Genomic DNA, 14,224 nt, shown 5'->3' with positions numbered 1-14,224 from the left:
ATATTCCTAAAGGGAGAAACTATAAATCTCTAGTTAGGAACATAAAAAGAAGTGATGCAACAGCATATCTGAAATCACCCAGGATACCAAGGGTGAATATTGGAATACAAGCCTTCTTTTTAATTGACAAACAAAAGGCTTTTTTCACTGTGGGAGGGGTGGTCAGAACTTTAGGCACCCCTACACTGAAATTGCAATGCTCTTGTTTTTTTTTTTTTCTGGACCAGTGCAGTTGTTTTTCCGGGGGGAAAAAAAATTGTGATTCACTTCTCTGGGGGAGAAATATGTACTGTTAATATGAATGAATTTTGTTATAACAGCGTCACCTGCTGGCCAGTTTCCGACAGTAATCCGGTCAAGGACCTTGTCAGAAGAAAGACAGGCCTTTTCTAATAGTCCACTGTTTGGGAAAAACATCAGAGACCTGAGAACTTTTCTCACGTCTTTCCTAGACAGGAAAACATCACAACAGCTCTATATCTTACTTCTGTCTAGTTCTTTGACTCTATCAAGGTTGGAAACTGAACAGTAGGTGACGCTGTTGTAACAAAATTCATTCATATTAACATCACATATTTCCATTAATATCTTGGAATCTTAAAAATAATAATGATTGTAAGTTGCAAAAGTGCTTAGAACAGCATGCTCATCAATTTTACATTCACTTATTTTTTTTTGTTAGGTTTACTTATCCTTTAAGATTGAATCAAGTCTAGCTCTATCCAGGCTGTTTGTCAATACTCTTCTAAACTGCATTAAAGAATTTTGCTAGTGGAATTTATAGGCATTGGTAATTAAAAAAAAATTATGCTTGGGGTAAAATGGAGCAGAGCAACTAATCTAATATTATCATATGTAAACTTAGGTACAGAGTACTTGTGATAGACTTCAATATCTGTTTAGCTTATGGTGGTACTGTGATTTGTGATATGTATGTGCTTTTACCAAGACTTGTTTAAACATTGTGTTTAATGTGTGGTCTAAGCTTTAATTAACTTACCAGTAGCTTAAAGCAGTGCTGTCCAACTGGCGGCCCGCGGGCCGCATGCGGCCCGCGACCCCCCTCTGTGTGGCCCCCCACCTGTCTGGCTGCTTTGATGGCTTACCTTTGAGTAAGCATTAAATGGTATCAGTACTGAGATTAACTGCCCCCCCTGCATGGTTCTCACCTCAGATTCAGGCTGTAATCCCTCTGTATTGTTTAAAAATGTAATCCCCTGTGTTTTTCACACCTTTTAATACCTGCATTGTTCACCCCCTGCAGTGTTCACACCTCAGGCTCAGACTGTAATCACTCCCATTGTTCACTTCTTCACACCTCAGACATAGGTACTGTAGGCAGAGTATGGCACACACAGGCAGCATAGGTCAGGGAGGGTATGGCACACACAGGAAGGGTAGGGCAGGCAGAGTATGGCACACACAGTCAGGGTAGGGCAGGCAGAGTATGGCACACACAGGCAGGGTAGGGCAGGCAGAGTATGGCACAGAGGCAGCATAGGGAAGGCAGAGTATGGCACACAGAGGCAGCATAGGGAAGGCAGAGTATGGCACACAGAGGCAGCATAGGGAAGGCAGAGTATGGCACACACAGGCAGGGTAGGACAGGCAGAGTATGGCACACACAGGCAGGGTAGGACAGGCAGAGTATGGCAGCCCTATGCTGCTTGTGGGAGGTGAACCTGGCAGGGGTTTGTTGTGGGAGTTTGTTAGCAGTTGGAAATAGCCATTAAATGGTCCCAAAGGAGTGTAATTATGTACTGGGGGTTGCTCTGCTATCCACAGGGGAGGAGGAGGCATATGGCATTTAAGGGTATATCTTAATATGACATAATTCTTTCACATATGAATGATGGTTGATATCCCCACTGTAAGGACCAAGCATTTGGGATTTTGCTGTGCTACCACCATTGTGATAAAATAGGTGTGGTTTGAAGTGGGTGTGGTTTCAAAAAGAGGAGTGGTCAAAACTGACTTCCATTAGCGGCCCTCCACCATGTATGCTAGAGAAATTCCGGCCCTCGGCACCGTAGAAGTTGGACAGCACTGGCTTAAAGTATCTGATGCCAGAGAGACAAAAATACTATATATTATTCCCATAATCTAAATATAGCGGTTATACATTTTCTGTAAGCAAACCCAATTCTGGCTGCCATTGAAAGCCTCAAAATGTACACATTGCTTTTACATCTGAAAGTGAACTAAAGTAACTGAATTTAGTCCAGTGTTGTAAGTGTCTGTGCTATTAACATCTGCGTGGATGTCAGCAGTGCTGTATATGTATCTATACACTTTTGTATTTTAGGTTGGCACAGGCCCTGGCGTGGGTTTCAATGTGAACATGGCTTTTACTGGTGGTCTGGAGCCTCCCATGGGAGATGCAGAATATCTGGCAGCTTTCAGGTAAAATATTCAAAAGCTTGCATTGTGTAAAAAATGTCTATCATTAAATACTGTCTAATGTAATGTGTATTTTAGTGTAACCTTCTCTTTCTTTAAAGGAGCAGTGTACCCCTTTGTTCAACATGAAATCAGTGAATGGGATTTGTGCTGAACATATCTTTTGGCTATTATTTTAATCATGCAAAAATGAATGTTATTTGTATACATCCCTTTGACCTTTGTTGCAGCAGTTTGTTTGCAGGGGTCCATAATGTAGGGGTATTATCTGTGAACTGACAATGTAATTATCTACATTGAAATGGCAGCTGTGAGGTGGCTTTAGTTTCCCTGTTTGCCCTGTTAAGCTAAAAACGTGGATTTTTCATGATTCAAACAATAGGCAAAATGTGTATTTGGCACAGGCCATATTCATTTGGCTCATTTTGAATAAGGGGATACACTGCCCCATTTCTTAAAGTTTAAAAATAGCTACCTTGTATAGATGCTGCTGTTGACCATGTATATGTATTCTATACTATACAGGACAGTTGTGATGCCCATAGCTGCTAAGTTTTCTCCAGATGTGGTTTTGGTGTCTGCTGGCTTTGATGCAGTAGAAGGGCACCCAGCTCCACTCGGTGGTTACAATGTCTCAGCCAAGTGTAAGTAAGATTGTTTTACATTGCTTGTTTTTAATGTTTTATTATTTTATTTCTTTATTTTCCAAAAGTTATGAAATCTATAGTCAACATCAGCAATATCAACTAGATGTCAATATTCTGCCACGCCACATGATTTGCTTTCTGTTGTTATTTTACAAGAGGCCAGTTGTAGATCCTTAGGAATTCCTGCTCATATATTTATTCTTACTTCAATATATGAAAAAAGTTTCATTGATTTTTCTTTCGCACACTTTCAGTAACAACTGATCTTTACCCACTGGAATAAACCGTGTTGCATGCGCACCAGATGCACCAATACATCCTGTTTCATTTTGATTTTCGAAAAATGTGTGAAATTGTGGTCTCTTGAGGAAAGCTGAAACAAAATCCTTACGATAGATAGATAGATAGAACTAGTATGATAATACCATGCTTTCTGTTCATATGTTCCATTCTGGCTTTCCTAACAGGTTTTGGGTACCTGACAAAGCAACTTATGGAATTAGCTGGAGGGCGTGTTGTTCTAGCTCTTGAGGGAGGCCATGATTTAACTGCTATTTGTGATGCCTCTGAAGCCTGTGTGTCTGCCCTGCTGGGAAATAAGGTAGGGTAAAGGAAATCAAGTCTGTACTTCAGATAAATGACATTTGCTGTGTATAAACACACAATTCCTTGTGTGTGAAATCTCCCTTTTTTTCTCCTTAGCTGGAACCACTTCCTGAATCTGTATTGCAGCAGAGACCAAACGGCAATGCAGCCAGGTCAATGGAAAATGTTATTCAGATCCAAAGTAAGTGTGAAAAAGGCCAAAGTCCAGCATAAAAATTCCTAAATGTAAATCTTTATCGTTACGCAGTCCTGTTTAGCACCTGTCTGTGCACATTTCAAAACTAAACTCAATTTACTACTTTTATTTTTTGGGGGTTTTTTTTGTAAACATTATACTTTCTTATATTTAGTATAATATTTGTGTTTTTTGTACTTTATCTTAGTTCTATTAACGCTTAAAGGAGAAGGAAAGGCTAATAAAGAGTTAATCTCAAGCTGCAGGCATACCTTCAGTTGTCTCAATTGTGCTCTTAAATCTAGCCATATTTCTCCCGTTCAGATGATCAAAAGCCAAATGGGAAGAAAAAACACTGAGCTGTGTAAAGAAAGTTCCCACAATGCCTCACTCCTGCACCAAGAGCAAGACCCTTGTACAAGTGCAGTTAGTTAGACTATGAGTCAGCTTCCTGCTGATTGGCTCAGATCCACATTCCTAAGGGAGGGAGTGAGTTCTTAGCATTCCTGAGGGAGGGGGGAGCAGGAGAGGGGAGAGAGCAGAGAGCTCTGTGTCTCTGGCAGAGGAAAACAGACACAACAAATGTAGCGTTTCTGTGAGTGCTTTTGGCTGTATTTACATAGACCTTTCTGATAAAGCTTACTTAGTTTTTACCTTTCTTTCTCCTTTAAAGATAAGTATACATATTTATAACACTCAACTTATGTTCTCCAGGTGAATACTGGCCTTGTTTGCATATAACTTCCTCGACTGTGGCCTACTCACTTATTGAAGCTCAAAAGTGTGAGAATGAGGAGGCAGAGACTGTGACAGCAATGGCATCCCTGTCTGTAGACGTTCGTCAGGAACGAAGGTGAGAACAGATGACCAAACAGTGGCATAACTCACCAGTCTCCACAGCAAAATAATTTTTCAGGGCTCCATAAACATCGGGAATAAGACATTTTTCATAAACATACATTTTCTGAACAGCTTGTGTCCCTGTGGCTGCCTGTTCTTCCTTTGACCCCCAGTTGTTGCATGGCCTGCTTTCTCCGTAGTTATGCCCCAGACTGTGCAACTTTTGAATTTTTAATGGTTTTGTAAAAAAGTGACTGCCTGTTATAGTATTATGTGGGAAATATGCCACAGTCTGGTAACTCACATCAACCTATCTTTGAATTGTCTAGTGCTGCTTGCATACTGAAAGTTGGCAAAATATCTCTGAGCAAGATTAAGCAAGTTTATACCACTGAACTTCATTAGACTATGAGCCTATTATATTAGTGGGTACAGGGGTGTGACTATAGAAGACATAGACTCCGTGGCTGGGCACAGGCCCGTGACTGCTCCCTCTATACAGGGGGCACTTAATTTTGTAAGCATGAAACAGGGCCTGGGCCCCACACAGCTGAGCTTCAAATGACACTCATGTCTTAGCAGCCCTAAACTTTAGAAAGATATATTAAAAACTTTTTTTTTCTTTTTGTTTGAGTTCCAATCATAGTAATACACAAATTATCTGCCTTCATTCCTAGGACTGAGGATGAGCCAATGGATGAAGAACCTCCACTGTAGCAGCATCTGGAAACTGTCGGTTGTATAATTCCATGTCTTTGATGGGAGGTGTCTTCTCCAATTTCTCTGCCTGTGCTCGGTCCACAGAAAGACGAGCAGTGATCTGGATGTAAAGAACCCTGTGTAAATCACATCCACAGAACCACAAATTGTGGCACAGTGGCATGCACAGCCACGCTGTGCCACTGCTTTCTAAGGGGACATGCCTCCCTTAGGAGCCTCTGGCAGCTCTTGCCAAAAATATTTTGTTACTTTACTTTCATGGTTTTTTTTAACAATTACTAATTCAAAGAAACACAAGGAAAAAAGACCTCATTTGGGTCCTACATACAGTTTGGTGCTTTAACATTCTGCAGATTCACAAGAATTCTGTGAGCGCTGGAAGGGTGCGCTGGACGGCCGTGCACTCTGGACAGTTGTTTAAACCACTTGGTTTATCATTCTTGGACATTTCTCCTAAGGGAAGGAGTAAGGACGGGATGAAGAGATTTTCTAGAATGTTATTAGTGTCAGGAAAGTATGACTAACTTAATCTGAAAGAAGGAGGGAAGGATTGTGCCTTGATCATGGATGGGACACTTTTTTGTTTCCATTTAAATGGTTCCCTTTTATTAGTTCTGAAAAATTGAAGGACTTGCCTTAAATCTAAACACCTACACACACAAGGAATTGTGTGGCGCATCACACACAACCGGTGTCTCCTGCCATTGACACACAGTGCTGAAAGGTGGAGTGTTGGAATCCTATGGCAGTCATCACCCTTGTTACATTTTTGATTTCTGTGTTCTGAGTCAAGTTGCATGTTGTACCCGTACAATAACCAGACTGTCTTCTCCACTCAAGTTTGTGCTCACTAAACAAAGACTTAACCTACAGGTTCTGTTGTAGGTGCATTTCTACATTGTGGAGCTCGGATCTGTGGCCTCTTACTGCGCGGGAAGCATGTACTGGCCTGTGCAACATTTTTTAAGGGGCTCAATTTGTTTTTATGTTTTATGTTTTTTTTTTTAACTACATTTTGTATAACATTTTTTTGAGCAAGCTCATTACAGGCAAACAGAACATTTCCAGTTCCCATTTCATTTTTTAATTTTTCATTCAAAGGTTTATATATGTAATTTTTGTAAGGAAGATGTTTTTTTCTTGTGATAACTAAGATTTCTTGTTTTTATACTGAAATATTTTCTCTAAGTTTTTTTCCCCCCTCGAGAGTTTTTTTTTTTTTTTTTTTAAGCTTTTTCTCCTTTAGATCTTGTTACATACATTACAACATGTATACGATCTATAGGGAATGGTAGCAGTGGAGGTTTTCAGTTAGAGATAGGAAGGGTCACAGCGGAGGTTTGTAGGTATTTTTTTTTTTTTGAGAAAGTGAAGCAGGATCCATTCATCCAGCTTTAATTTTAATAGGTCATATAAAGGCATTGCAAACGTTATTTTTTCCTTAATATGAGACCAACAATGTACTGTATGTGAGCCTTGCTCCCAGAATTGCATGAATGGAGCAGGGCGCGCTCAGTCTTGGATATAACCTCAATATATAGCACTTATTATCCATGCTGAGGTCTGTTTTCTAGCTGGATAACAGCAGCATGTGAATCAAACCAACTGCCTGACAGATTGACTTCTGCAGTTAAGCTCCTTACTGTTTAAAGGGAACAGCATGTTGCTGCTTTAAAGCAGTTTGTGTTCCCCATCGGCTCCCCTAGAACTCGGCTGCGTTACATGGTTCAGTAGGGGTTACGTTGCAGCCTGCACCTTGACATTGTTCCTTGTCCTGGCAGCAAATTTCGTATGTAGAAGATAATGGGAAATAACAGCTAATCTATGGGTTTGAACCCTAACAATGTGCCCTTAACTGTGTGTATTTATTATTATATTTTATGGCCATTGTGTGACAACACTACACCCTGTGACTGCACCACACTGGCTGCTCACTCTGTAATTCCCTCTTCATACACTAAGTGGTACAGTTCTCCTCATTTCACACATTCTTTCCTAATTTTTCACTATTTGATCCTGTAGGATCGTTTTTTACATTGAAGCGTTTATGTTGAGTTTATGTCATCGTTCCTTTTTATTATAGCCACTTCTCATTTTGGGTCTGTGGCCAGTTTCTTAACCTTGAGAACCAGAAAATGCTAAACTCTGCATGACTTGTAATTCTTCTGAGGTGCAGCAGCCTACATGCTCCCTTAGGTGCAGCTTGATTTTGCCAGGTCTATGCATTGAGCATTCACCTGAACACACAATACAGTTCTTGAACATTTCTGGATTGTTTGGAGTTTTCATGATGATTTTTTGGAATTTACTGCATGTGATTATTTAGAGTCCATAGATATAAAAGTGTTTGGGTACCACATGATGGCAGCATCCAGTAGCATTGTGGTCATGGTTATACTCTGGTCTTAAGTGTGGATATCAGAGTTTGCATATTTCACAGTAAAACTACTGCAATAAATGATCACTTTTACAGAGGATATGGTTTGAATGCAGCTTTCAGAGCATGATGTTACCTTACCAACGACATGGTTGGAAGTTACATACGACCCTTATTTAGCGACAGGCTTTCCTGTTCCTAGCAATGCGAGCTTTGGGACTGGCTTCATTTTATTCTGGGAATGTACCAGTTGCCAATATTTTGAAGGCTATGTACCTGCAACTGGAAGTATTTGCCCAGACACTATCCTCTCATTGCTGATATTCATTCCTTGTTAAGTTTATTTCCTATGTCTCACATTTCCGCTCATTCCATGGGGTTGCAAATTATATGATTTTGTGTGTGCAAGGGAGGAGCCACACTCCTATTTCTGGGCATTGACCTCCCTTTAAATATAAATAAATATATATAAAAGATAGTTATATATAGATATATATATATATAAATCTATTTTTCTAGATTTTATTATGTATTTTGAGGTTGCATGATTCAAGCACAGCTCGGTCCTATACTGTGTACCTGGTTAAGCTGCAGCGCCAGGCTTCGGAGCGGGCAGAGCACATGTATTGTCTATTGTCTGACCCTTGGAAAAGAAAACAGCACTTGTTTCAGTCCTTTTGTAGGATCAGACTAGGGGTACAGATATATCTTTAACAAAAAAGCAAGTACTTAAAATATTGTCATTTGAAGGAGAAGCTGATTTTGAGCTGAAATGCCCGTGCCTGCCGGGGAGACAGACATGTGGTGCATCACTCTGCTGGAGAACTGGTGTGTTTCACTGTGCCAGGGAGGGAGTTGGTGTGTCGGACTGCCACATCTCTCATTGTGTTCGGTGTGTACATATATTGTTATTTTTTTAATCTTTGTAGAACACTATTGAAGGGCTCGCATGCTACAAGTTGCAGCCCTGTGCAAACACTGTGTACAGAATACTTGCTATCAGTATCTGGAAGCAATCAGGGAACATATCAGATGTTCATATCCCTGTGCCCAACTTACACTATCTCCTCTTTTTCCTTTCCCTTATTGTGTGGCAACAGCTGAAGTTTGCCAGATGCTGCGTTACCACATTTTTTTTTTTCTTTCAAACAGTGTTGCAGACAAGTGACTTTTATTCCAGAAGTGACTGTAACACATTCAAACAACACGTGTTTTATTAATAAGTGCATTGAGAGCTAATATCCATTTCCATGCAATCGTGTCGTGCTAGGCCTAATCTAGGCCATAACTGGAGAAGGGGGCTGCCAATTCTTGCTGCTACAAATGTCATCAGATATGTGTAGAAGGGCTTAGATGGTACAAGGAAGTTTTCTTTTTAAATATTTGTCATTCCCAGTATCTTTATTTCGTAAACTCGTAGCACTTGTATTCCCAGTTATCAAACACTTCTGCCTGTACCTTGATGCCCCAGCAAATACCCCCCCCCCCCCCCACACTGCCTGGAACTGATATATAATGTATAATAAAATCAAGACTGCATTTTCTTCTGAGATAGGTCTCTGGTCTGTGTAGAATGGGTCATCCTGTAGGATCAGAAGGAATGCTGGCAGAATGCTTGCAGAGGGAAAGATGCAGGTGACTTTCTTTTTTTTCTTTTTTTTTTTTTACAGTTACAGAATTTGTTTTTTCCTGAGGTGGGCAAGATCCCCTCGTCCTGAAAACACACTGTGTTTCAAGAAATCTTTATATATATTACAGCTATAAATTTTACATTTTAATGTAAAAAATTGTAAAACCTTGAACGAAAAACCATTTCATAGGTTGAGCCCCCCGAGGTAGTCCTACATGTCGGCAGACGGGGTAACACCAATTTCCTGTGACTGGAGGCGACACTTTAATTTTGCAAGACTGAAAGGTGTGTGTGTGTAAATATAAATATATATATATACATAAGATATATATAATTAAGAGTATATACTTAGAGAGTTTGATGCAACATTCACCCGATCTTACATCAGATCTGTAATGACAATTTTTGTATCTGTGAATATTTTTTCTTTTTCCATTGAATTTGTTTGAGCCTACTATTACGGAAACGTGGGCCATCTTGTTCCCAGCACTTTTTATGTTCCTCTGAGGGAACTGGAGGCTGATTTTGTTTTTATTCCTCTTTTTTTTTTTTTTTACTTTTTTGAAATTTTATATTGTTTGCCATTTTTTCACCAACATTTTCCATTATCTTTTTTTTTTTCTGTGGCAAGAGCGACTGATTTGAACTTTGTTAACAGTGCAGTATTTTGTACCACATGATGGCGGTGTGTTACTCTCGTGGTGTAAATAAACTGAAATGTTAATTATTCTGTGTCTGTTTTTAGTGGATGTTGCAGCATTGGAACAAAAATGCGAAATCCGCTTTGGTTCCATGAGCCATTTATATTGAACATAAAAAGACAAGGGGGCTACCTGTACAACCCATAACCATTTAAGCACATATTTATATGAAAAATCTGTGTCACATGTTTTCCAAACAATAAATGTGGTACGATTTAAGATAGTGATTTGGTCCCTTCAGACCCAGTCAGTAGCTTATCTGTCTGTGTATGGGGCCCTCTGAGCAATATCGGCTAGATATTGATTGAGTTGGTTTAGAAACCATGTCTGGGGGAAGACCTTATCAGCTCTTTGATGTGGTCCTTACCCCAAGGGCCAAATGTTTGAATAAGCCCAATATTGCCCACATTGAAAAGGTCCATCAGAAGAATCAAAGAATCCAAGGGGAAATAAGCCTTGATAACCTATTTTGGTGATACTGGTCCTTTAAAAGACAAAGAAATGCTTTATCACTGGGGGGGGGGGGGAAATGTTACACACCCCTCAGTGAATTAAGTCATTAACCCCCATACGTAATATCAGGCATTAAGTTTGTCCAGAGGCAGTAACCCATAGCAACCAATAAGATATATGCTTTCAAATTCTACCTGCTGATTGGCTGCCATGGGTTACTGCATCTTGGCAAACTTAGTATCTTTTATTACATTACCCCTTAAGTTCCATTTTTACTTCTCTGGGCATTACCAGCATCTACTTACCTGGAGTGTGCCTTACATTTTGGTTCCACCCAGTGAATGCCCTGCATAAAATCAAAATGCTTTTTATAAAAGGTGCCTCTAACTTTGTCCAGAACATTTTAGGATTTCTGTGTAAAATGAGATCAAAGTTAGTACTTCTTTTTTATAGATATTTTTGTGTTGTTCCACTGCAAACACAAAGAAATAAAAAACCTACAATGGTGCTAATATTTGTGTCTGCGATTGGGTGGTTGCTATGCTACAATACACAGGCCATATATAGTTGAGGCTTATGTGTACAGGACACTGTTAGAAAACACTTACCTTTAAATAATTATAGGGGTCCAGGGACTGGTGGGTTTAAAGTGCAGTTCAAGCCAAAGTTTATATAGGCTTACTGTGTGTTCTAATATATAAAGTTATGCCTAAGGGGCTCTCTCCCAAGTGAGGCTGGGCCCAGTACATAGGCAGTGCCATAGGCCTTAGGGGGTCTCTCCGAAGTGAGGCTGGGCCCAGTACATACAGTGGCTTGCAAAAGTATTCGGCCCCCTTGAATTTTTCCACATTTTGTCACATTACAGCCACAAACATGAATCAATTTTATTGGAATTCCACGTGAAAGACCAATACAAAGTGGTGTACACGTGATAACGATAATCATACATGATTCCAAAAATTTTTTTACAAATAAATAACTGCAAAGTGGGGTGTGTGTAATTATTCAGCCCCCTTTGGTCTGAGTGCAGTCAGTTGCCCATAGACATTGCCTGATGAGTGCTAATGACTAAATAGAGTGCACCTGTGTGTAATCTAATGTCAGTACAAATACAGCTGCTCTGTGACGGCCTCAGAGGTTGTCAAAGAGAATATTGGGAGCAACAACACCATGAAGTCCAAAGAACACACCAGACAGGTCAGGGATAAAGTTATTGAGAAATTTAAAGCAGGCTTAGGCTACAAAAAGATTTCCAAAGCCTTGAACATCCCACGGAGCACTGTTCAAGCGATCATTCAGAAATGGAAGGAGTATGGCACAACTGTAAACCTACCAAGACAAGGCCGTCCACCTAAACTCACAGGTCGAACAAGGAGAGCGCTGATCAGAAATGCAGCCAAGAGGCCCATGGTGACTCTGGACGAGCTGCAGAGATCTACAGCTCAGGTGGGGGAATCTGTCCATAGGACAACTATTAGTCGTGCACTGCACAAAGTTGGCCTTTATGGAAGAGTGGCAAGAAGAAAGCCATTGTTAACAGAAAACCATAAGAAGTCCCGTTTGCAGTTTGCCACAAGCCATGTGGGGGACACAGCAAACATGTGGAAGAAGGTGCTCTGGTCAGATGAGACCAAAATGGAACTTTTTGGCCAAAATGCAAAATGCTATGTGTGGCGGAAAACTAACACTGCACATCACTCTGAACACACCATCCCCACTGTCAAATATGGTGGTGGCAGCATCATGCTCTGGGGGTGCTTCTCTTCAGCAGGGACAGGGAAGCTGGTCAGAGTTGATGGGAAGATGGATGGAGCCAAATACAGGGCAATCTTGGAAGAAAACCTCTTGGAGTCTGCAAAAGACTTGAGACTGGGGCGGAGGTTCACCTTCCAGCAGGACAACAACCCTAAACATAAAGCCAGGGCAACAATGGAATGGTTTAAAACAAAACATATCCATGTATTAGAATGGCCCAGTCAAAGTCCAGATCTAAATCCAATCGAGAATCTGTGGCAAGATCTGAAAACTGCTGTTCACAAACGCTGTCCATCTAATCTGACTGAGCTGGAGCTGTTTTGCAAAGAAGAATGGGCAAGGATTTCAGTCTCTAGATGTGCAAAGCTGGTAGAGACATACCCTAAAAGCCTGGCAGCTGTAATTGCAGCAAAAGGTGGTTCTACAAAGTATTGACTCGGGGCTGAATAATTACGCACACCCCACTTTGCAGCTATTTATTTGTAAAAAATGTTTGGAATCATGTATGATTTTCGTTTCACTTCTCACGTGTACACCACTTTGTATTGGTCTTTCACGTAAAATTCCAATAAAATTGATTCATGTTTGTGGCTGTAATGTGACAAAATGTGGAAAAGTTCAAGGGGGCCGAATACTTTTGCAAGCCACTGTAGGCAGAGCCATAGGCCTAAGGGGCTCTCCCCCAAATGAGGCTGGGCCCAGTAGAAAGGCAGTGCCATAGGCCTAAAGGGCTCTCTCCCAAGTGAGGCTGGGCCCAGTACATAGGCAGTGCCATAGGCCTAAAGGGCTCTCTCCCAAGTGAGGCTGGGCCCAGTACATAGGCAGTGCCATCGGCCTAAAGGGCTCTCTCCCAAGTGAGGCTGGGCCCAGTACATAGGCAGTGCCATAGGCCTAAAGGGCTCTCTCCCAAGTGAGGCTGGGCCCAGTACATAGGCAGTGCCATAGGCCTAAAGGGCTCTCTCCCAAGTGAGGCTGGGCCCAGTACATAGGCAGTGCCATAGGCCTAAAGGGCTCTCTCCCAAGTGAGGCTGGGCCCAGTACATAGGCAGTGCCATAGGCCTAAAGGGCTCTCTCCCAAGTGAGGCTGGGCCCAGTACATAGGCAGTGCCATAGGCCTAAGGGGCTCTCTCCCAAGTGAGGCTGGGCCCAGTACATAGGCAGTGCCATAGGCCCAAGTGGCTCTCTCCCAAGTGAGGCTGGGCCCAGTACATAGGCAGTGCCATAGGTCTAAGGGGCTCTCTCCAAAAGTGAGGCTGGGCCCAGTACATAGGCAGAGCCATAGGCCTAAGGGGCTCTCTCCCAAGAGAGGCTGGGCCCAGTACATAGGCAGTGCCATAGGGCCTTTGTTCATGTGCATATTCTTGCTGGGCATGGCTCACCACAGATACTGGAGTGAGATCAGGAAGGCCTATGGCACTGCCTATGTACTGGGCCCAGCCTCACTTGGGGGAGAGCCCCTTAGGCCTATGCACTGGGCCCAGCCTCACTTGGGGGAGAGCCCCACCCAGCAGTACCTGGGAAGTAAGCTGGGGCAGATCAGTGAGACATACCTTAGGCCTATGTTAAACCCGGTAATTGCTTCACCTATATACACCAAAATACACCAATGTAGCAAATGGCTAGTGTGCCAAGGGCCTAAATCTTCTTAGGGCTACTATCTTTATAATCAGCACTGCAGCCCTATGCCTTAGAGCTGGGGAACAAACAGAAAGCCACCCTAGCCATCTTGGCATCAACTGTAAAATGTTCTGATTCGACCCTGCACATGTATGAGTGTCAATGCTGCTATGGGCATCTGTGAAAAGGTAAGTCAAATAACCCTGTAAAATTCAAAAATAAAGTGCCTTTCTGGACATTTAAATATAATGAATGGACAAATTATTTTCTGTTTTTAAAATAACTCTGCAGTTCAGAGTGTTT

At 41.5% G+C, this 14,224-nt stretch overlaps 1 protein-coding gene across 5 annotated transcripts in view; it reads left to right on the top strand.

Annotated features, from left to right (window-relative positions):
* The window catches only part of hdac4 (histone deacetylase 4), a 108,779-nt gene extending 98,657 nt beyond the window's left edge, over positions 1 to 10,122 (top strand). For all 5 annotated transcript variants that reach the window (XM_004917883.4, XM_004917884.4, XM_004917882.4 and 2 more), the window contains 6 exons: positions 2,306 to 2,403; positions 2,926 to 3,044; positions 3,515 to 3,648; positions 3,750 to 3,834; positions 4,543 to 4,681; positions 5,346 to 10,122. In XM_004917883.4, the coding sequence (XP_004917940.1) occupies positions 2,306 to 2,403; positions 2,926 to 3,044; positions 3,515 to 3,648; positions 3,750 to 3,834; positions 4,543 to 4,681; positions 5,346 to 5,385 (615 nt within the window). In that variant the 3' untranslated portion in view covers positions 5,386 to 10,122. The remainder of the gene's footprint in view (positions 1 to 2,305; positions 2,404 to 2,925; positions 3,045 to 3,514; positions 3,649 to 3,749; positions 3,835 to 4,542; positions 4,682 to 5,345) is intronic.
* Positions 10,123 to 14,224: the final 4,102 nt, after the last annotated feature.

This window comes from Xenopus tropicalis, chromosome 9 (genome assembly GCF_000004195.4).
Source record: "Xenopus tropicalis strain Nigerian chromosome 9, UCB_Xtro_10.0, whole genome shotgun sequence".
Taxonomy (NCBI): Eukaryota; Metazoa; Chordata; class Amphibia; order Anura; family Pipidae; genus Xenopus; species Xenopus tropicalis.
The sequence above is the reverse complement of the archived record's forward strand: the minus strand, read 5'-3'. Positions and strand labels throughout refer to the sequence as shown.